This window comes from Heliangelus exortis, chromosome 7, assembly GCF_036169615.1.
Source record: "Heliangelus exortis chromosome 7, bHelExo1.hap1, whole genome shotgun sequence".
Taxonomy (NCBI): domain Eukaryota; kingdom Metazoa; phylum Chordata; class Aves; order Apodiformes; family Trochilidae; genus Heliangelus; species Heliangelus exortis.
In genome coordinates, this window is record NC_092428.1 from 19878755 (window position 1) to 19901044 (window position 22290).

General features: G+C 37.1%; 1 protein-coding gene across 2 annotated transcripts in view; it reads right to left on the reverse strand.

Moving 5' to 3' along the window:
• GRID1 (glutamate ionotropic receptor delta type subunit 1) overlaps positions 1 to 22290 on the reverse strand; it is a 491930-nt gene that overhangs the window by 102801 nt on the left and 366839 nt on the right. For both annotated transcript variants that reach the window (XM_071749233.1, XM_071749234.1), the window contains exon 5: positions 4421 to 4474. In XM_071749233.1, the coding sequence (XP_071605334.1) occupies positions 4421 to 4474 (54 nt within the window). The remainder of the gene's footprint in view (positions 1 to 4420; positions 4475 to 22290) is intronic.

A 22290-nucleotide genomic window follows, 5' to 3' on the forward strand; every position in this document is an offset into this window, starting at 1 on the left:
AGAATACATTATCTAACACCTTCCTACATGCTACCCTTGGGAAAAAACTATTTTGCTGAGATAGACTTTATCTGATAATTATTATTTTATTTCTTGCTCATTTTTCTTAACATTCAAAAATATTTGATTGAGGAAAACAAGAAATAAGTGCCCAGATGATAGTTAAGAAGTCATTTGTTTCTCAGATGAAGAGGGTCAGTAGAGTACAGAAAACATCTATTGGCAGGAGCATTGGAGCTGTGGGATAGAAATGGAAGTAAATAATAACATGAGAGAGAAGAGACATTTTCTCCTCCCTGATACAAATATCTGCCTCCTAAAGATAGTAAAAAAGTGTTGAAGAGAGACCTATGACAACAGTAGAAATAAATAATTGAGCTAGAGTCCAGAAAAGGATTACCACAAATGTATTTTGAGTGAATGATCTGAAAAGGGAAAAAACCATCATCAGACTCTTTCTGCACTTTGTTCTAACTGATGACCTAGGATGAGTTTGGGAAAGTTGTATTCATCAGCTGAAGATCTAGAAATTAATCTGCTGGCAGCAGCACCAGCATCATTTAGAAAGTTTCATCTGTCCAGGAAGAATAAGGTCAATTTCTGTACAAAATTTCTGGCTCATGCTCAAGTAATGTAGATAACATCATCTCAGTGTGGCTCAGAGATACCCAAGTTCCCTGGCACTCTAACTTCCTGTCTAAGGCTTCTCACCACTGACAGAACATGTACTCTTGTTGTACTTCCCTATCTTTTTATTACTTCTCCTGTACAAATTACAAGATCTTTTCTTCCTACTTCACTTCTCCCTTCTCAACTATGAGGGCTTCTTCTGCAAAGTATCATCACAGCTGGGAAGAATTTATCCAAATACTTTACAGCTGCAATTGTTGCAGTAACTTCTCTGTGCTTGCTGCCTCTAACTTTCCCAAACCAGGATCTTTTCTGTGGATTGAAAAGAGAAAATATCCAAGAGCATCCTTTTCTCAATGTTAATTAGACTTTAGTGTGGGGTTTTTTTGTTTGCTATGGGTTAATAGCTTTTTTGGTTTGGGTTTTGTGTGGTTTTTTTGTTTGTTTTTTAATTATATCTTACAAGAATGTCAGCTGTCTTCTAACTTCTGACTATTTTGCTTTCCTATGGACTCGGAATCTGCATAATACTCTATTTCTATATCATAATTATTTTGGATTTCTTTATTGAAAATAGGTTTTAACCAGTAACAAACTGCTCCCTGACTTTTTTATTTATTTATGGTTAGCACTGTACATAAGAAACAAAATAAACCCATTGCTGATTCTTAAAAAGCCCTAGTTATTGAGTTCAGGTCAAGGTTCAAGAAACTTGGATGGATTTCTACATTCTTTCAATAAGAAAGCATCTTTGATTTTGCAAGAGCCATTATGAATACAATTTACCCTTATGCTGCCCAGCCTGCAGTACTGCAGCATAGTTTGGTTTATTTTTTGTTTGCTTCTAAATGGGACAAATATTAGCATATGCTTTTCTTAGTGATAAAGAAATGAGTCTTTGTTCAGCCTTAGAGTTAAGTTACTCTGCAGAGCATTAAGCTACGCACTGAATTGTGAAACAAATACAGTCAGACATGCTGCAGTCCTCCTAAATTCAAACAAACTCTGGGAACTGTGTTAGTGCATCTGCCCAAACAATCAAGAATACCATCCCTACCACCTTTACAAAGCTTACTTTTGGAAACTTTGCAGTAGCTCATAGAAAAATGCAGTGGAAGAATGCCTAGCACTGTTATTTTGCAAAACAGTATTTTTGTTTTATTAGAAAGAACTTCTTCCTTCTTTAAGTGTCCTGCCATGGCAAATACCCACATGGGTTGGTACTTGACCTATAAGGAGGATTTTTCCTTCCCCTGCAATACATTATTTTCCTACAGATTACCTGATCATTTAGATACTAATGAACTGTACTGGAATTTCCAATACTTTTCCCCACTATTCACAGTTTAAGAATTTAGAAGCTACTATTGTTTGAATTTCAACATTGTTATTCCAATGTGGTAATTCTAAGATTAAAATAACAGGTTAATAAGACATTATTTTGTGGAAAAAGCAAATGCCCTTTTGTATCTCATCTGATGAGTGTCAATCTGAATCAATGAGAATCAGTTCAATCGAAAAGTGACAAATGAAAATTGTAGTCAAGTAGAAGCTCTAACCTATAGTTTTCACACCCTGCAATTAGATCTACTTTTAAAACACTGAAATTGATTCAGTGATTCCAGTAATTCATAACTAGGCATCTTTCTATCAAAAATACATATACTTACTATATAATCCTTCATTTCAAATGACTGATATCAAGATAGATGATGGTAGGTTCATCCCTGGCTAAGTCAAATCACTGGGACTACCCCAAGGGTGGATTTGACTGACAGAATCTAATCAAACACAATATCAGATAGAGAAGGATGGAGTTCCACACTGATTGCAACCCAAATATGAGTTTCTGTTCCCATAATTTCATGTTTGTCAGCAAAACTATTGAATAAATGATTCTATCACAAGTATATGCAGTGACTATTTGTATAAACTGTCACTCCCATACCCATATTGGAAAAAAAAATATGTGGAAAGACCTAGAACAGAAGGTACAGCTCAGAAAATATTCAGTGGTGTTTATAATACAGTTGTATTTGTCTTTCCAAACCGTGATCAGGAAATATTTAACAGACTTGCAGAATGTGAGTAGGATGCTGAAAAACAAAGAATGAAAAACAACAGATGTGCAGACACAGAGATGATGAGACAGAGGAAAGTAACCAAGGAAGTTTTTCTTTAACACTTAAAGGTATAAACAGCAAAGGTACAAGCAGAACATCAGATATGTTCTAACAGATCTTTGAGTCAAAATTGCTGGTCTTTGGCTACTTGCAACACATTCAATGGTAATAACATATTTTGGAGGCTTATGGAGACAAAGCTAAGCATGGACTGGTCATTGTTCTGAAGAGCTGATTGCTTTTGTAAAGATTTATAGAGAAATCAAAAGTACTCTTGCTTTTATAAAGCTACTTAATGTGTTTTACTCAGAATTCAAGTAGAATCACTACCTAAATGAATGCAAGGAATGATTTAGTAATTCCAGATGAATAGAAGTGAAGATATAAATCTAAAAGAGGAGTTGAAATACATTTTTTTCTCCACCTAAAATCTCCACTTTTGACAGCTCTGTGAGTTTGAAACTTAAAATGTCTGAAATGAGAAAGGTAGACCAAATATGTAGATTTATATATATAAATATATATATATACACAACAACAGCAATAAGAAATTCATGAACACTTGGTCTCTCTAAAGTTTAGGGAAATATAAACTGTATTATCTTTATGTGAATATAAACAGTGACTTTGGGCATCTTGCTGATACTCTGCAATGGGTCGTTACTGCATCTGACAAATCAGGAGGTATTTAAATGTAACAAGGACTAGAAGGAATTTATAAAGCCTTTATAAGCAGCAATTTCACTCACTTTCCCTAACCTCTGTTTAATTACAGAGCTGTTCTGATGCCACATAAGACAGTTTATAGTTACTATTAAAAATAGGCTATCCAAAATTATTAGCTAGGTGGAAAAAAAGAAATGAGAAATTAACAAGGGAATTTCAGAGGCTATGAATTTATTATACAAAAATAAAACAGTGAACATAGTTCTTTTTAACTTATATTGTTAAAACTAGCAATATGTATAATAGTACCATTTATCCTGGACAACCAGTGATTTATAAATTATTATCTATGGAACAACATTTCAAGTTTTCCGTTGCTTTTTAAATACAAGGCTGCCTTGATTCTTACTAGGACATTGCTGTTATGAAGATAAAATAAATAATCATTTTAGCAGGACAGGGTACCATTTCCTGCAGAGAGGAAATATCACACTTTAAATCAGTGCTGTCCTGGATCTTTGCCAAAACACTGACATAATTCTGCACAAGAGAAAACCTGAGTATCATGTAAATGCAGATTCAATAAGCTAAGCCTGCAATGAGCCTCAGTGCTCTTTCCTCTTCTGGTACCTGAGTGCAGGCTTTCATAGCTGTGAAGGGCAAGATCCTGGCAGATATAGATGCCATTATAGGTGTATTTAAGGGTTCTTGAGATACTCTCTGCTTCCTAAATAGCTAATGAAGTAGGGTCAACATAAAAATAAAAATAGTCTCCTGGTTACTATGAGATATATTGGAAGCTTTATTTTCACCTTTGGTATTCAACCTGTGCCAATTCAGTTGAGACAGACAAGCAATGACACCACCAAGTTCTATCTTGTACCATTCAAAAAGCAAAAATGCTAAATATATGCTTGGTTTCATGTGTCAAAACATATGAAACAAAAGATGGTGATGAGTGAATGTACCAAGCTATGTGTTGTCTCTTTTGACATTCTTACCTCATTTACATAGACCCAATGACTATCCTTTGATGCAAGGTTGGTTTCCACAGCCTACAAAAATAAAAAGAAATATAATATTAAAAAGAAATATAGCATGTAAAACACATTTCACAATGAACTTACATTAAAAGGTGCTATAAAGCTCATTTTGATTGCTTTCATTGCTATTGGCATTGTTTCAGTGTAGTTCTTTTCATCTCTTCCACTGCTGCTACATGGGATGGTATCTTATCAGTGACAGTGACATTTCTTTGACTTCAGGTTCTAAATCAAAGTCCCTACATACACCACAAACCACATTGGAGCAGAGCAGTACACAAACATGAACGTCATTTTGTGATGAACAACTTCCCACAGAATACCAGGATATGAAATTTAATTTCCATATATATATATACATATCTAAGGCATCCCAGTAGGCTGGGTTTCTTTTCAGTATGCCTCCCAAAGTATATTGCCTCTGCCTCATTATATCTCTGATAGTTTAACCATTAGCTAACCTTTTTAATATAAAACATCACTCTGAGACACTCAAGAGAAGTTCATATGAACCATTCTCTCTTCAGATTTACATAACCACGAAGAGAAAGTCATGATTTGCATGGACACTTTTTTTGGCTTCCTGGTGTGGAACTGGATAATTGCTACACATTATAAAGAAACAGCCCACCTCATCAGACAGCATATTGCCCAGTACACATCAAACCCTCATGGTTCACTAAGACTCTAAAACTGGGAAAGACTGCTCACACAAACAGCATTACCAGTAGTGAGGAGTACATAAAAGTTTCTAACTACCTCCTTTGTTTGAGAAAGATAAGCTCACTTCAAGTTATTTTATAATCTAATAAAGCAATATCAAGCATCAAAAGGTGTACACTACAGTGATAATGGTATTGCTAATGTCCTGCTTAACACACAGTTAAACAACTATTGTGGATACATCTCATTTAATAAAATAGGACAGTCCCAGTGAACACGTGTATTTCAGGAGTCAGTTCATTACACTGAGTTTTGAATGTCCCTGCCTTCAACCACTTCTTCTTCATTTCCATTATGACCCCATTTTTGAACAGATATTCTTATTACTATGTTATAAACATCCCTACAAATAACTTAAATGAACTTGGTTAAAAAAAAAAAACAAATACAGATGACCAAGTCACTGTCCAGTTATAAATCAGGTGCCCAGTTATCGTTTTTTAATGTGGATCATTTCGGTTCCCGGTGTGTGGCCTTACAAATAACTTAAATGAACCTGGTTAAAAAAAAACAAATACTGATAACCAAGTCACTGTCCAGTTACAAATCAGGTGCCCAGTTAACGTTTTTTAATGTGGATCATTTCGGTTCATGGTGTGTGGCCTGAAAAACAATTGCAATGGCACAGTGAAGCTCTGTAGACTGCAGCACTGGGCAGGGCAGGAGCCTCATCAACCACTTTGCTCTCCAGAACACATTTGCATAATAAGCCTCTCATATATTTCACATCACATCAGATGAATCACCTTCTCTCATGACACTGACTACAGCTGACTGGATTAGAATAAACACCCACCACTTAGGAGGCTGCAGTGAAGTGACAAGATATTCATCCTTAATATAGGCAAAGAGAGTTCTGTTACCTCAGCACAGTAAAAAAACAAATCAAAACCTAAGCAGCCAACATCAACATTTTTAATGTTACACTTAATTCATGCTGTGTTAAAAAAAAAAAAAAAAAAAAAAAAAAAAGTGTATAAGTTGGTGGGTTTTAAAGCTTTCCTCATTTGTGCAGTCTACACAAACCTAAGATAAAATTGTGAGCAACACATAACCTCAATCTATTTTCCATGCCTGCAAGGTGAAGTGCACCTTTAGAGAGACAAATATGCCAAAAGAGAAACCAGAAAGAAGTCAAAAAAAGAAAAATCAATACAGAGAAGGCACAGTATTTCTCATCATCATCATAAACAGCATTATGGGAAATTAACTATCCCTGGTGTACATTCAGATGAGAACCACTAGAGACAACACTTCTGATGAGATAATCTTCTCCTAAGTATGCAGTGAAAAATTGCCTCCCCCTTGGTAATTGTCTCCCTTGCATTTCCTTTAAATGGGCAGGAAAATTAAACTCAGCACCTAAGTGAGGAATCACAGCTATTAGGAAATCTAGCAGTCATGCAAGTGAGGTAAAAACTTGTAGGTTTTGTCCCTATTCACCCCTCTACCATTTCAGACAGAGCCAAAGTATCTCGGTACTGTAAGATAGAGAGGAAAAGCAAAGTGCTACCCACATTAACAAAGCAGAACTAAATAAAGCTCAGGTGCAGAGTTATTGCCTTGGCTACATTGTGTGATTTATCTGCAACAGTGAGCAATTTGTATGAATAAATGCTAAGTCTGGAGACCTGTAAGAGCCAGGGAATTTGAAATGAATGATTGTAACTCTTTCTTCTGGGTTCACGTATCTAGGCCAAAGTTTTTAAAATGAGTTGTTTAAATTTTGGTTGCTAAGAGTTCATCTTCAGTTATCAGAGTGCTAGATCATTCTGCACCTCAATCAGAAGTCAGTGCCTCTGCACTATAAGAGCCTGAAATGTATTTAGAGCCATAACTGTAAGTCCAGTTTCAATATCTCTAAATATCTCCTGTTTGAAACAGCAACACACAGCATGGAGGCTTAAACAGACATCCTGAGTGGAAGCAGAAACTTCTTGCAGTTCGTTTTTCATGTTTTGTACCAAATTCACACATTTGTCCTAAAGAATCCTCAAAAGAACAACTGGAAGTCACATCTCTGAGTTTGCAACCTTCTGAAAGCACTGGTGTGTTAAAGGTATATTACTGGAGGCTCAAGGAAATAAAGCAGTGTGAAGAGCAAGGTTCTGGACACCTGTGATATTATAAGCAAATTAACCCAGAATTATCAGAAGAAGAAAAAAAATTCACATGTTTGTAACTTACAGAGTTTCTTTTCCTTTAAAAAAAATATCATCATTTGGGAGATTATGGTCACCCATTTTAACCTAAGCTGTTCAAGATCATGCTATTTGCCTAAGCTTGTACCTCCATCCAAACACAAAAAAAAACAAACCCCAAAACCACAAAACATCTTAAAGGATCTATTACAGCCTGTTTCATAAATAAATGCTATATTAAATAAATCTGTGAAATCACTTTGACTGAGGGAAAGCTCTGCAGTCCTTTAGAGAATGATTCATGGGCTAAAATATACTATCTTTTTTTTTTTTGTGGAAAAATTATTAATATATTCTAGTTCTTTATATACTCTATATGTACACAGGGTCCTGTTGACACTTGAAAATAATGTTTTATAACAGTTCTATCAAATAGAAAATCTGCTTTATGAAGAAACAGTGCAAAGCATCCTTCTTTCCTTTATTTTCTCTTAGACTAGCAAATAACTTCTACAAATTTGGTAAAAAGAGAGTGGTTTTTGAGACTATGTGCCCTTCCTTCCTACCCAGCTGCAATTCAGCAGCCAAATTTTTAAAATACAGTACCCAAAGAAGGGAATTATAATTCACTCAGTGGACCACTATTAATGACAACATATAAATGATACTATCAGAATCAGGCCAGCCTGGGAAGAGGGGAACAGGAACAGTGAATTTGAAGAACTGTTTATAATATCTCAATAGAAAGCATTTGCAATAGAAATGAAATAGGGGGGACAGAGAAAATCAAAATGCAAGCATTAAGATTTCAGATCTCACACCAAAAATGATAAAAGAATAGAATAAGATGCTTCATGAAAAATGATCAAAGATATTTTCACATATATGGCTTTGTTTGCTTATAAAAGTATAACTTAAAATAATTTACTGCCAATAATCCATGACAGTATTTTATTGGAATATAGTGGAGAACAAGTAATTACACTGCCTTTATGAATAAATAACATTGGTCATTATTTTATGTAATGGCAGCTGCAGGATTAAAAGGAGAAGGTAAGAAGGTAAGCAATAAATACTGCTGCAATGAGAAACAAAGCAATTCTGCATTAAAAAACAATACCAAAATGTCCCCAAAACAAACAAATAAAAAATCTGATGAACAAACATACGAAGAAGAGATACAATCCTTTCCTGACCTCAAAAAATATGAAACTGAAAACATTTCCAAGCATGTAAGAGCTGGCTAGTGATAGGGAAGGCTCTTTTCCACAGTACCTGCCTGCTTTGCCAGGGTCTGCACAGGGTCTGAAGAGTTTAGGTTTATACACACTTGTGTTATCATAAAAAACCTGTTGTCTCCTTACTCTATACCCAAGGGGGACAGGCGGGAGGAATGTGTGAAAGTCCCATAACCAACCCTGGGATCCTAGAAGGAAATGTCTTTCAGATGGCATACACAGATGGTCCTATTGTGTCTATATTTTTTGAAAGAAGGGCTGCCACCCTGAAATCATGATAAAAAAGAACCATCAGAGTGTTTTGCTAGGAGGGATATCAAAGTAGTAAAGAGTTTTATGTGTACATCACTACCTTAATGGTGAGGATAAAGAGCATCATAGCTTTCCAGGAAAAAAAAGATGAATGTGTAAACTGGCAAGTTCAAAGATAGAAATTAATTTAGAAGGAGTGTCCTAAGAGATAACAAAAGAGTACAAAACCAAAGTCGTTGCCAGTCAATGACTGACTAATTGCAGCTGGCAGCGGGGAACAGATTCACCCCCAAAACAGTGAGTGCTCCCTGAAGGCAGCAGCAAACACGCCCAACCAGACCGGAGATCACAGCTCCAGGAACCAGACCCTGTTACAAAGCTCCTCCTGTGCAGCTGTCTTCCAGCTTGCTACCCCATTGCAGACCTCTACCAAGCACAGAGCCTGCCAATGGCCAGCCCCTAGGATGCTGACAGCAGAAAAGCAGGCACACAGAGAGCTAGGCAGTGAGCTTCTAAAGGAAGAGCCTACAGGATACCTGAGTCCTTTTCAGAGACCAGGACAGTGGGGGATGAGGTTAGGAAATATCAAGATATTCAGTATCAGTATCGATAGTCAGCTTTACTTCAATGAAATAGGTACAAAAAAAAAAAAAAGAAAAAGAAAAAGAGCCCTCATAGCAGGCAAGTATCTCAAGTCTCATGCTTCTGAAGGAATTTGTCATGTTTTCCTTTATATTTCTAAAGCAGCCTTTGTGACAATGACAGACTTTATTTATTTATTTATTTATTTATTATTATTCATAATGAAGGTATAAGTAAACAGAGCCCTGGGGAACTAATAGTTTCTAAATCTCATCTCTTTGTAAACCTTTTATAAGGAATCCAGCCCAGCCCTTACGATTCCTTAACTGTTCACTTGACACTGGACAAGTTTGAAAAGAAAGTTTTTCCAGCTTTTACTGTCTCAAGCAAGGTCCCAGCAAGTGACCCGCTTCAGAATATTTTTGAAATGTATATTAAATGTATATTAAATGTATATTAAAACTGCAGTGGGGGATGAAAGAAGTCACTACCATCTTTATAGCATTTTGTAAGCCCGAATCAAAATTAGCTCCAGACGCTGACTCTCATTGCAGAAGATGTATTTGTACTTCTAAAAAATTGCTTTGTTCTTGATTTAAAGGTAAAGAAAAACATCCTAGGAACCAAGAAACTGGCTTATATCCTAAAAAAAAAAAAAAAAAAAAAAGGAGATGTAGACCAAATTTCCAATGCAATATACCTGACAGTAATTAATTGGACAGTACCAAAGTGTATCTGTTTATCTGGGAAACTCTGTATATATCCTGGATACAAATAAGAGCAGATGGGTTCAGTCTTTATCCCCTAGCTACCTGATTTATATTTAGAAACTACTTCAATTAAAATAGTGTAGTTTATGTCCAGGAGTGACTTACACAGGTAATAGAATTCCACAGAAAAACAATTTATTTGTAGCAGTTACTGAGATTCTTGCAATTCATCAGAAGCTTTCTGTCCTTTGCATCTTAGATAAATACCTGTTGGCTCAGTATCTGCAGAGGATCAGCAGATTAAAAATAAATAAATAAAACAGTCCAAATAAAATATTTACGAAAACAATTTTTAAAAAGCCAGTCTGATCTTTCTATAAGGCTTATAGTATGCTAGAGAATAAATCTTGTCATAAAGACACAAGATATTGTTTCTGAAGCTTAATTGTAACAGTACCATTAGCAACTAAAAACTTTCCAGACCACAGTAGAATATGGCAACTCTAGATGAAAAGTCAATAAAATATTTTTAACAAACATTTTTGGAAGAAAAAGATCTCAGTTGCAGTAAACTGAATCAAGACTAAGTTTCATTGTCTAGTTTAACACATTAATTACAATTTCTAAATGCCATTTTAAAGCAAAATATTAAATCCTTCCTTCTCTAAAGGGTAAAATGGGAATAAAATCTCATAAAATATTTTTTCAGATCAGAAAACCCACTGAATCTGATCCTTTTTTTACTGAATGTCATTCTCCATAAAGAATGTATACTTTAATAAAAACATTTTTTCCAGAAATGCTATACTTTTCCCTTTTCTGAACATCTTCCAAGAAATGTGAATGCACATACTCTAAAAATCCCCACTTATCAGGCTCACTGAACCTGTATCTCTTAGAGGCCTAGTGCCAAGGATACAGTAAATTTCCCTGCATTAAAAAAAAAAATAAAAATGTCAATTCAGAATCTTAGTACATACCAGCTTTCTAAAAGTGATTCATGAAACACAAATGTGTGTCTAACAGCCACAGTTCCTGATAATTCAACATGTCCATTACTTCATTCTTGGTGTAAACTCTACAAGCATATTAATAAAACCTCACCCTTGTAGGGATTTTTTTTTTCAAATTATCGTGCACCGTTAAATTAAAACATGAAGCCTGTTATGAACCATTCTGGGCTTCTCTTCAGTAGTATAAGTGTATAAACTTGGCATATTCATCTTGAAACTCTCAAAAATGACAGGCCAGGATGTTCATATGATTCTCTGTATCCTCCCACTCAGATGCCTGTTCATTAGTCTGTGATAGGTATCCAGAGGTCTTTTTATTTTTCACAAAAAAATCTATTTTTCCTTTATGTCCAAATGGTATAAGATGGCCCTTTGTTGTGACCTCTGTATATATTCTTCCACAAGGTAAATAACTCAATCTACTGAAGTAAAACAACAAAAGAGGTGGGGAAAAAAAAATAGGAAGAATAAAAAACCCACCAAAAATGAAGGAAAAAACCACCACCTCACAACAGCTCTCCAAATACAGTCAACAACTGAGTCCCATTTGCAGTTGTTAATAAGATATTTCACACAAACAGGGGTAAATGTGACCTAACCCTTTACCAGCTTTTAGCACACAGACCTACAGTTGATGAAAGCTAATTAGAAGGTGTACACGTCATTTCACACAATTTTATTTCATAATAACACACTAAAATATACTGCTAAAATATTTTTAAAATTTTACTGTACTATCTTCCTGTTACTCAGGTCACAGGTAATCAGAGAAAAACCTACACTGAAGAAAATCTACATAAAGATTTAATTTTACTCAAGATAAACATTGGAGATGAAGAAAATTATACAGAAGAACAGGAAAAGATGGAGAAGATGAACCAAGCACTGCGACTTCTGCTGGCTACAGGGCTGTAAAGTTCTAGAGTCACTACTGTAATATACATGACATTGCCTATTGTTTTAGCCTTCATTATCCCAATGATTTCTGTTTAATCTTATTCCCATTTTATAGGTAATGCTTATCATATTCAGTCTCTGTTGCCATTCCATTTAAGATGTGTTCCACTGACTGATACATAAAAGTACTATATATGGGACTCTCCTAGCAGCATTCAGTTAGAATTTACTTTTCAAAGCTCAAATGTCACCTATTATTTCTAAATGTGGTAACTGTTGACCATTTAACTACAAGGCACAGTGGTGACACTGGATAATTGCACAGCTGTCAGAAAGCAACATTTTAATAGGCATAAGTCTAATGTTAACTAATGAACGCAGCCTTTCAGAAATCTAGTACTTTAAGTTTTACCAAAGCCACACACTGAGTTTAAAGACTCAGTGAAATCTTTGAAAAGAATAAGTTTTGCTCATTTAGACACTGTATTTATTTTGAAAGCAACAGCTTGGTACCTTTATATTCTATTAAAAAGTCTATCTCTTTTTTAGAGACAATTAAGAAATTTGCTAAGAATTGTGTTCCTGATAGAGATGAACCACAGAGAACAAATTAAAATTCTTCAGAACTGGCCAGCATTTGTATTTTGATTGGTTTGCTTTGGTTTTCCTCCTGACACTCATTAACAGAAGAAATCACCTGAAACAATTTAGCAGTTTTCTGTTTGTTTAGAATGCCTTCGTGGGGCTGACAAGCCACACCTATGAAGGTTCCAAAGGGCTTGCCAGGTATGAAGAAATCTATTTTCAGCTGGGATGATTGCTCTATGTTCTCAGACTGAGTACCCACTTGACAGTCAGTATAACCCCTCCCTCCCAGTACACCCCACCAGTCTCACCCACTGTGCCCTCTCAGCTCTACTCAGAACCAAAAGCTAAAGCCCCACCTTCAGCTTGCACTGGGAGTTCAATGTAACTTCAGTCTTGCACAGAGGTTTCCAGAGTTTGGTCTTTTTGTAGGTATAAACAGCAGATAGTAACTATATTATTAATGAAACATTCAAACTTCTTAGCTTTCTAAAATGTATACAACACTACACACAACTTATACATTCCTACATCTTGCTTAAAAACAGGGAGGAAGAGAAAAAAAAAGATGTGTCTATGTGTGCTTATTTTCTGCAGAGCATGATAGCTGAGCCTCAAAGAATCATGTACCACACAAACTCTGAATTGAAACAACCAGCTGTAGGGTGAAGAGAACACTTTGATTTTCATGAATTTACAGCTTTAATTCTGATTACTTGCCCTTGCACAAAGTTGCCAATCACACTGCACTGCTGTTACTTTATATCAGTTATGGGTTTTTAAATTCTGTGAACCTGGAAAGGCACATCCACATCAAAGGTTACCCTGTCTACTTTCCATATTCCCACCCGTTCAAATAAATGCACTCTCTTCCCTTAAATCCTTTTAAAATCTTGTCTGGTTTTAAAGGAAAGAAGCCAACATCAATCTTGCCTCCACCTCAAAACAGACCTTTTCTGCCTGCAACACTCTTTTATAAAATTGCAAAATAAACACATAAATAAAGCAAAATCCTTCCAGGTCTGAGGACCTTCATGGCAGTCATAGTGCATTTTACATGCAAAAACATTACCAGAGGCTGGATGAGCACTACAGAACACCTTAAAGGTCATCTGAACCATTTCGCACCACAAGACTCTTTCTGATCAGTTTTGCCAAGAGGAAACAAATAATTGCTTTGCTTTACACTGCATGAGGATACTTGGCTTCTGTCTGTTTGCCAAGCGATGCCTTTTTCAGGCTGCTCTAGGAGGAAAGGAACCCTTGATGAGCAGTGATGGTGGCAATAGAAGGGGCAGCTCTCCCTTTGTATGTCCCTGATGTTAATGGCTTTATGCAAAGCCTTACAGGCTGAACAAAGATAAACAAAGGCAGCAGTCACCTAGCACAGTGTACATACACAGCACAAAACCAATGAGAAGCAGGAACAGGCAAGCTGACTTTTTCTTCACAGATTTTTCTTTCAAGTATGTGTTCAAATATGAACCATTTTGGTCAAAACCTGTGATGTTGTGCACCCACACTTTCTCACAGGTTGCAGACATACACTGGAGCCCCCATGGTTATCTCATCATTGCCAGTTGTTATCAGCTGGAAAATCTTTGGTAGCAAGAGTGATATTAAATATATATAACAGTCTGGGGACATAAGCAGATTGGACTGGAAAACATACTTTTCCTCAATGCTTGCATACAATTATTCAGAAGAGAATGGCAAAGTTATTAATTTCAGAAAGCCATATTTCATATTTGAAAGAATTCCCACTTCATTTAACTAACTCACATAGTGAGTTATGCTCACATAGTGTTTGCAAAGTTATAGACAAACGGGGTTTTGAGAATGAACCTTTCTACATTGTCTGGAGCAACAGCTTATCTTCTGGCTCCAGGGAAACCAGCATTCATTACAGATTATGCCTTGACTCTGTTCTTGAAACTGAATGGTTTTTAGTGTTTCAACTACTGTCATTTTCTTCCGATGGTTTCTGAGGTGCAATTTAGACAAAGCACAGATCTATGTTAAAATTTCCATGCATCTCAGCTTCCATACAAATCCAGAGGGAAAAAAACAGTGAAACTAATACATTTTTAATTTTAAAATCTGAGCATGTTAGACTTACGATACACTATCCTTAGAACTGATTTTTATTTTACAAACCACACAGGTATGAAGGAATTCACTAGGGAAACTTCCATTAGATATAAATAAAGTATCCTACACCTCACTGACAAAAAATGAAGTACACAATGTGGTATCTCCATTATGCAGAATGATTTTTACAGAGGACCACGAGTCTGTTTTAAGCTTCTTATGACCAGCTCAGGGGTAAAAAAAACCCCAAAAGTACCTGAATACTATGGGATCATCCTGAGTGCTGTTACGCAGTATATGCAGATTTGCAGATGACACTAAGTTGGGAGGAAGCGTCAATCTGCCATAGGGTAGGAAGGCTCTGCAGAAGGATCCAGACAGGCTTGATCGATGGGCCAAGGCCAACTGCATGAGTTTAAATAAGGCCAAATGTTGGGTCTAGCACATTGGCCACAACCCCCAGCAGTGCTACAGGCTTGAGGAGGAGTGGCTGGAGAGCTGCTCAGCAGAGAGGTACCTGGGGGTGTTGATGGACAGCTGGTTGAACATGAGCCAGCAGTGTGCCCAGGTGGCCAAGAAGGCCAACTCCATCCTGGCCTGGATCAGGAACAGTGTGTCCAGCAGGACCAGGGAGATGATCCTGCCCCTATACTCTGCCTCAGTGAGGCTACGCCTTGAATACTGTGTGCAGTTTTGGGCACTGCAGTATAACAGAGACTTTGAAGTGCTGGAGAGGGTGCAGAGAAGGTCAAGCAAGCTGTTAGGGCTTTGGAGAATAGGCTTTATGAAGAGAGGCTGAGGAAACTGGGGCTGTTCAGCTTGGAGAAGAGGAGGCTGAGGGGAGACTTCATAGCTCTCTACAACTACCTTAAAGAAGGTGGTAATAGGACAGATGCTGGCCTCTTCTCTCTGGTGACCAGTGATAGGACAAGAGAAAATGAGATAAAGCTCCACCAGGGTAGGTTCAGGTTAGATATTAGGAAAAACTACTTCACAGAAAGAGTTGTGAGGCATTGGAACAGGCTTTGCAGGGAGGTGGTGGGGGCACCACCCCTGGAGGTATTCAAAAGATGGGTAGATGAAGAGCTACAGGGGATGGTATAGTGACTAGGGGTCATAGGGTAGCCAGTTGGGCTTGATGATCTTAGAGGTCTTTTCCAACCTTGATGATTCTATGATTCTATGAACACATAGTTGTTAATTTAACAGTTTTGTTAATAACTATGATTAGAAAGCAAGAACTGTTTCATTGTACATCCCATGAAAGGGGATTCAGATCTCAGACTTGTATATGAAAGCATCCAACAAATGTTAATTTCTTTTTCTGAAGATAAAGTGAAAGCAACATGCTGTTTAATAATATAATAGGGAACAGGGAATTTGGTGTGAAATTCATTCTCTATTCCTGAAGAGGAAAAAATCTATGGAAGATGGAAACCAAGTCTATTACATGATAACTTTGTCCACAGAATCTGTGCTGTGGTCAAAGTTCCCAGTTTGCACAATCTGCTCAGTGCGCCCAAGGATCAGAGAAGCATCTGGAGACTTGGGAGAAATTCAGAATTGTTTTGCAGAGAATACACAGGAAGTAAGAGAAAATACGAATTTGACATAATGTGAGTTGTAGATACCTGCAAACAGGAAGTCTTAGAGCATGTGACCACAAAGACGAGAGCGAAGTGTTTAAATTTGGCAAGAGAAAGAATTGGTAGCAGGGGTTGCTTAGAGAAACAGAAATACTGCACAGGGAAAAGAGACAAGGTAAAAAAAAAAAAAAAAGAAACCAGATGAGCCCCACAGACAGAAGAAGATAAAATCCAAGATCTACAAGATCTATGGATGATAAGACAATATATAGTAGATTAAAAAAAAAAAGCCATGAATGAGGGAGAGGTGAAACGGGACAAGAGATATAGGAAATAATCACAAAACCAAAGGGAGAGTAAAATTAAGACTGGAGATTCACACAATTTCAGGAACTGGAGAATTACATGACAGACAAATTGACTGGCCTGTCATCAGAGAACACAAAAAGAAGAGGTCAGGAAGCAAGGACAAGAAACTTGGCCTTGAGGCATAAAAAAAAACCAAAAACGAATAAAATAAAAAAATATCCTTCTTCACTTAGGTCAGCTGTCATTGAAAGGTTACTGCAGGATAAAGTAATGTTTCTACATACGTGAGATGGATGCACAGTACAAAATAAAGTAGGATACAGCTAATGAAGATGAACAGAGAGAAAAAAGACGTGGTAAAAAGAAACAGTCACAAAAGTAACTAATGAAAAGTATTCTCATTAAAACGGACCTTTTTTAGGTGATTCTTTCAGTTTTGGCCTTCAGGGGCTGAGTCTGAAATCACTAGAAGATTAAATATTAAAGAGCACACATCACTCACAGTCTCTAAAACTACTTGTCATTTGTGAGACTATACACCTATGCTAATGAGGATGTGCTGACAGCTATGTCCAAACAGAGAGGGCAGTGCAAGCTGTAGCAATAGCAGTAAGAACACAAATAAAAGGACATTCTAGTCAGAAACTGAATGATACTTATAGCAAGATAACAGACAACAAAGAAGTAACCAGGGATATCACGGTAAGAGAGACTGAACCTGTGTACTGTGGGGAAAGTATAGTACAGAAAAAAAAGACTTCATGGCATAGGGGCCCTATAGTCAAAGCTCAATATAGGAAAATAGCACTTAACCTCTTAAACAGGTGTGCTGAGATGATGTGCATTTAATAAATTAATAAACAATAAATTTAAAAATTAATAAATTTAATAAACAGCTAAAAATCACATAAAATAATAATAACCAATCTCATTAAATAGCACAATCATTAGTTAAGCGAAGATCAATACAGTGTTCCTAGCTTGATAACTGAGAACCTTAAAGGAATTTTAAATGTTTGTGTTTTATCAGCAGTTCCTCCTTTTGAACTTGAGAGGTTTAGTTGGTTGCTTAATATTATTGGTAATGATTCTAACAACTACTATTGAAGGAATTAACTATGATACAAAACTAGGAAGTATGATAAATACAGTCGCATTAAAAGAGCATTTAACATGGTGATGACTTCTAAAACCAGAGAATATATAATATATATAATAATACTATATAATATATACTATAATACTATAAACTCTAATTAGGCCATGATATGTTGTCAGTTAAAATGTCATCGATAGAGTAAGGAAGTACTAACATCACCGGAGACTCCAGAGGTCACTAGCAGGTGGACAGCCATTTAAGTCTGGATAGTTTCATAGCAGAGCCATAAGACAATATGTTTGTAGAATCCCAAAAAGAATATTTATCCCAAAACAGCTGCCCTGACAAAGTGGACACTGTGCTCAGGTGGAAGCCTCATTCGATAGCCATCTGGACTCTGTTGTCTCAAGGAGAGACCCCCATTTGGGTCACCACCCTGATAAACAGGGCTCTATTCTCACAAGAGCAGCCCCTCCCTCAGTGGCCATCCCGATAAGCTGAACGCTGGCCTTGCAAGGGGAGCTCTGGTGGCCACCCTGACAGGCAGGACACCGTCCTTGTCTGATAAGGGACAGGGGCAGGCAAGCTGCACCCTGCGGAGGCAGAGTGACATCTTGTGTGTGCCCCGGGTAAAGCCACTGGAGAGGGCACATGCACAGAAATAAGGGTTATTGCTGTGTCATCCCATCTGGAGGGGTCCAACTGAACACCAGGCTGTGCAAGATATGCCAAAGCCCCCCCAAGAAGGTGGGGTCAGGCAGCATAAAAGAGGCACACTTGAAATGCTGGGCATGTGCCCACCATCCAAGGACCCAAACTTTCTACCGAGATCATCACTGGATCCAGGGGTGGTGATATCTTCTCTATCTCTTCTTTATCTTTATATCTCTCTCTGTCTCTGTTTCTAATCTTATCTCGGCACAGTTTCTAACTTTAAGTTTTACTCCCTGTTGCTTTGTTAGTTGTACCCTGTTCCTTTGACAGCTTCCTTAAGTTTTGATAAATTGTAATCCATTGCTTTGAAAGTACCATCATTTATAATTCTGCTAGTTGTAATCTCACATTCTTTATAATATTACTCACAGTTAAGTTGTGTCTTTATACAAACCTCCTGGGTAACAATCTTACTCCTGAATACCATGCAGAGAATTCCCGAACTTAATCTCGCTGAATGGGTTGTTAAAAGAGATTAATTAGAGGAGGAGAAGTATGGGGCGTGACAATGTTTGTAGTATATCAAGCACTATTCCAAGTCCCTGAGGAGGATAAAATCCAGAGCATTCCAACTGGCAAACTCATATGGCCACTCTAGCACAAAGACATATGGATACAAGTAGGATAACAGATATATTCTGGCTGAGAACACAAAGGTTAGTAAGTCTTATGTTGAGTTCTGAATTAATCTCGCAGTGGTACTGGCAGGCCAAAATATACACAGTTCAATTTCAAGAGTGTATGATCAATTTATTGAAGTCATTATGGAACATATATTTATGTGGCCTCTGTTCTCAGGGCACAGGAATAACAAAACTAGGAGTTCATTTCTCATCTTGTACCTCTGAGACAGTAGAAAAATCCAGCAGCAGCCTCCTGGTTTTTATAAGGAAGTCTCAAAAACATGTACTTTATGTAATTTATACAATATAGACTAAAGCAGAGCTGAAAGAGTTAATATTGAGCCCTTGTTTCTATTAGGAACTCGGGCATCCAAGGTTTAATATCTCAGATGTTCCAAATTACGTATCCCAGAATTTGGCAAGCATCTTGTCACCTTCAGTGCAATTTGTTTTTCCAGACCCAATTTGTTTTTAAAAGATTAAGGTGTTCTATTTTTTTAAAGCAATAAGTACAAAAGCATTAATCTTTTACCATTGTAATAAGAATTGTCTACCATAATCCTTGCTATTTACTACAGCTTGACTGTCAAAGAAAAGGAACTAATTTTTCAAAGACTACTTATGTAGCTGAGTTGCTAGTTTCTGAATTTAGGGCTAAGAAAGGAAGACAGATTATTTCAGTTCTGTAGAGCTCAGATAAAAGAAGAAGATTGTATTTCATGAGAAACATATGATTGAAGAATTAATAATGTAATGTGGGATGAATTTTAGCTCCATTCAAGGGGGACAAGATTTCATGCTGAAAAATCTTCTGCCTCTCAAATACTACTTCAAATCCTCCAAAACTGCTAGACTTAGAAGATTACATTAAGAACCAGCCAGTCCATATGATTTGGTAAAGTAATGCAGCTGAAAGATCCTGACAAAGAGTACCTATTACAAATACACACCAAACAAAAGTAAAGAAATCTTAGACTCTGCCTTCCTGATTGAATTAGGTATGACAGAGTTTTAAGGAGGGGAAAACCCACACCATTCTATATGTGGTGTTCAAACCAGGGTGGTACTAGTGGCAAAGCAGTAAGCCTTGAGATGATATTAAAAGAGTTTCCAACAGAAAAGAGAAGAAAAAGATACTATAATGTAGTACTTACTAGAGCTTCTTTACTGTTAAAAATTAAGGCATAGAAATCAAGTGCAAGACAATCATCACACAAAACAGAAACAGGAGCTCAAGTCACTCACCCTTGTTCAAGGCCTTTTACAGTAATTCTTGTCCTGAAAAATGTGGATCCTTTCTTGGCTATGCACACAAACCTGTCTTTTATGGACTTCTACATTATAGCATTCAAACTGAAAACAAAACCATAACTTACAAGAATATCACAGATTCACAGAATTATCAGAGTTGGAAGGCACCTCTAGAGATCATCTAGTCCAAATCTCCCACTAAAGCAGGATCACCTACAGCACATTACAGAGAACTGTACCCAGGTGGGATATCTGAAGGGGACTCCACAACCTCCCTGGGCAGCCTGTTCCAGTGCCTTGTGACCCACTTAGTAAAAACTTTTTGTTCTGTTTAAATGGAACTTCCTATGTTCCAGTTTATGCCTGTTGCCCCTCACCCGTCACTGGGATCAACTGAGGAGAGTCCAGCTCCATCCTCCTTGCACCTACCCTTTAGATACTTGTAGACATATAAGAGGTCTCCCCTTAGCCTTCTCTTCTCCAGGCTAAAGAGTCCCAGCTCTCTCAGCCTCTCCTCATAAGACAGATGCTCCAATCCATCAGTCATCTTTGTTGTTGTCCATGGGACTCTCTTCTCCAGTAGGTCCCTGTCTTTCTTGAACTGAGGAGCCCAGAACCTGATGCAGTTTGAATCACTGCAAGTTTACATTTGTAAATCATATCCTATTGCGTCATGCCTGCAGCTTGATTGTTTTCAATGAATGCCAGAAGGCATTCCTTCATCAGTCTGAAACTCATAGCTAAAATTGTCTGGACACAATCCAGAATCACTCTGATCTTTTCTGCATAGATATCTGCATGTGTATGTGTGCAGATATACTCCAGCATCGCAGTGTCTGAGGATGGACACATAAAACACACAGGAAAAGGAAACTGGAAGGAAAGAAAGTGGAGACTATTATCTCACATATAAAGGCCATAAGAAACATTTAAAACATGCAGTTCCAACCATAAAGAATATTTCAAACATAATTGAAACAATTGGATTTATCAGAAGCTTCCTGGAAAAGTATGTGCAAACTTTGTCAAATTTGATGTACATGAATAATGTCCTCTATAGTATGTAGGTGTGTTTAGATAGGTAGGTAGATACACACACATATGTATTTTCATGCATGAAATGTTGTAATTTAAGACTGACACAGGTAGGCAAAACAGTGTTGCAACTGTTCCAGGGACCTGCATCATCTAGAAGAATTGCACTGTATTAGTACCTATGCAACAATTAAAAATTGTTTGTGTATGTTACTCATCCTTAAGTTTGGCTATATCTAAAGTAGGATTTATTGTTCAAATCACAAACTTACCAGGAATTCAATGTAAGTCATTAGACCACACAGTTTGCTTCTCTTCTGCCTGTACGATATGTATTCACTCCCTTCTGTGGCTTTAGGAATAAGAAAACAGAGGAGGGTGGTCCTTTTGAAACTGTTTGAATATACACACTTCTCTGTCATCATTTCCTAGCATCTTGGAGAAAGATGCCTTTCCCACCTAGGGTAACACTTCTGGGGCAAGTGGAAAGAAGCTATTTGCCCCATTAGATTTCCTACTGCCTTGCCTTTTAGAATGCATTTCACCACTTCAGTTTGCTGTGTCACCAAATGGCTGAGCTCCACGTGGATTGCCTTTCTCAGCAGCCTACATACCATGTTCAGACATCACTTTCCCTAACCTCCCTTTGTTACCTTTTTTTAAATTATGTCTGTTCAGCAATTCTCTCTAAAATCTGTACCTTAGCTGTTCTCTCTATCAGCTGTTTCCAGCCCCTTTCAATAAGCACAAGACATTCCTACCTGAAACCAAAAAACTATCAGTCAAGTGAGACGACTGAACAGTGCTATACCATTATTTTGCTTTACCTTATCTACTCCATGTTCCCCATTTCAGGGAAAGCTTTATTTCCCAAATTAATCGCAAGTACCCAACCAGTCACCCAGCTACTTCCTCTGTTCCAAACTTGGCAGACAAGCAGAGCTGTGTGCCCTCATTTGTAGATAAAACTCTGCAAATC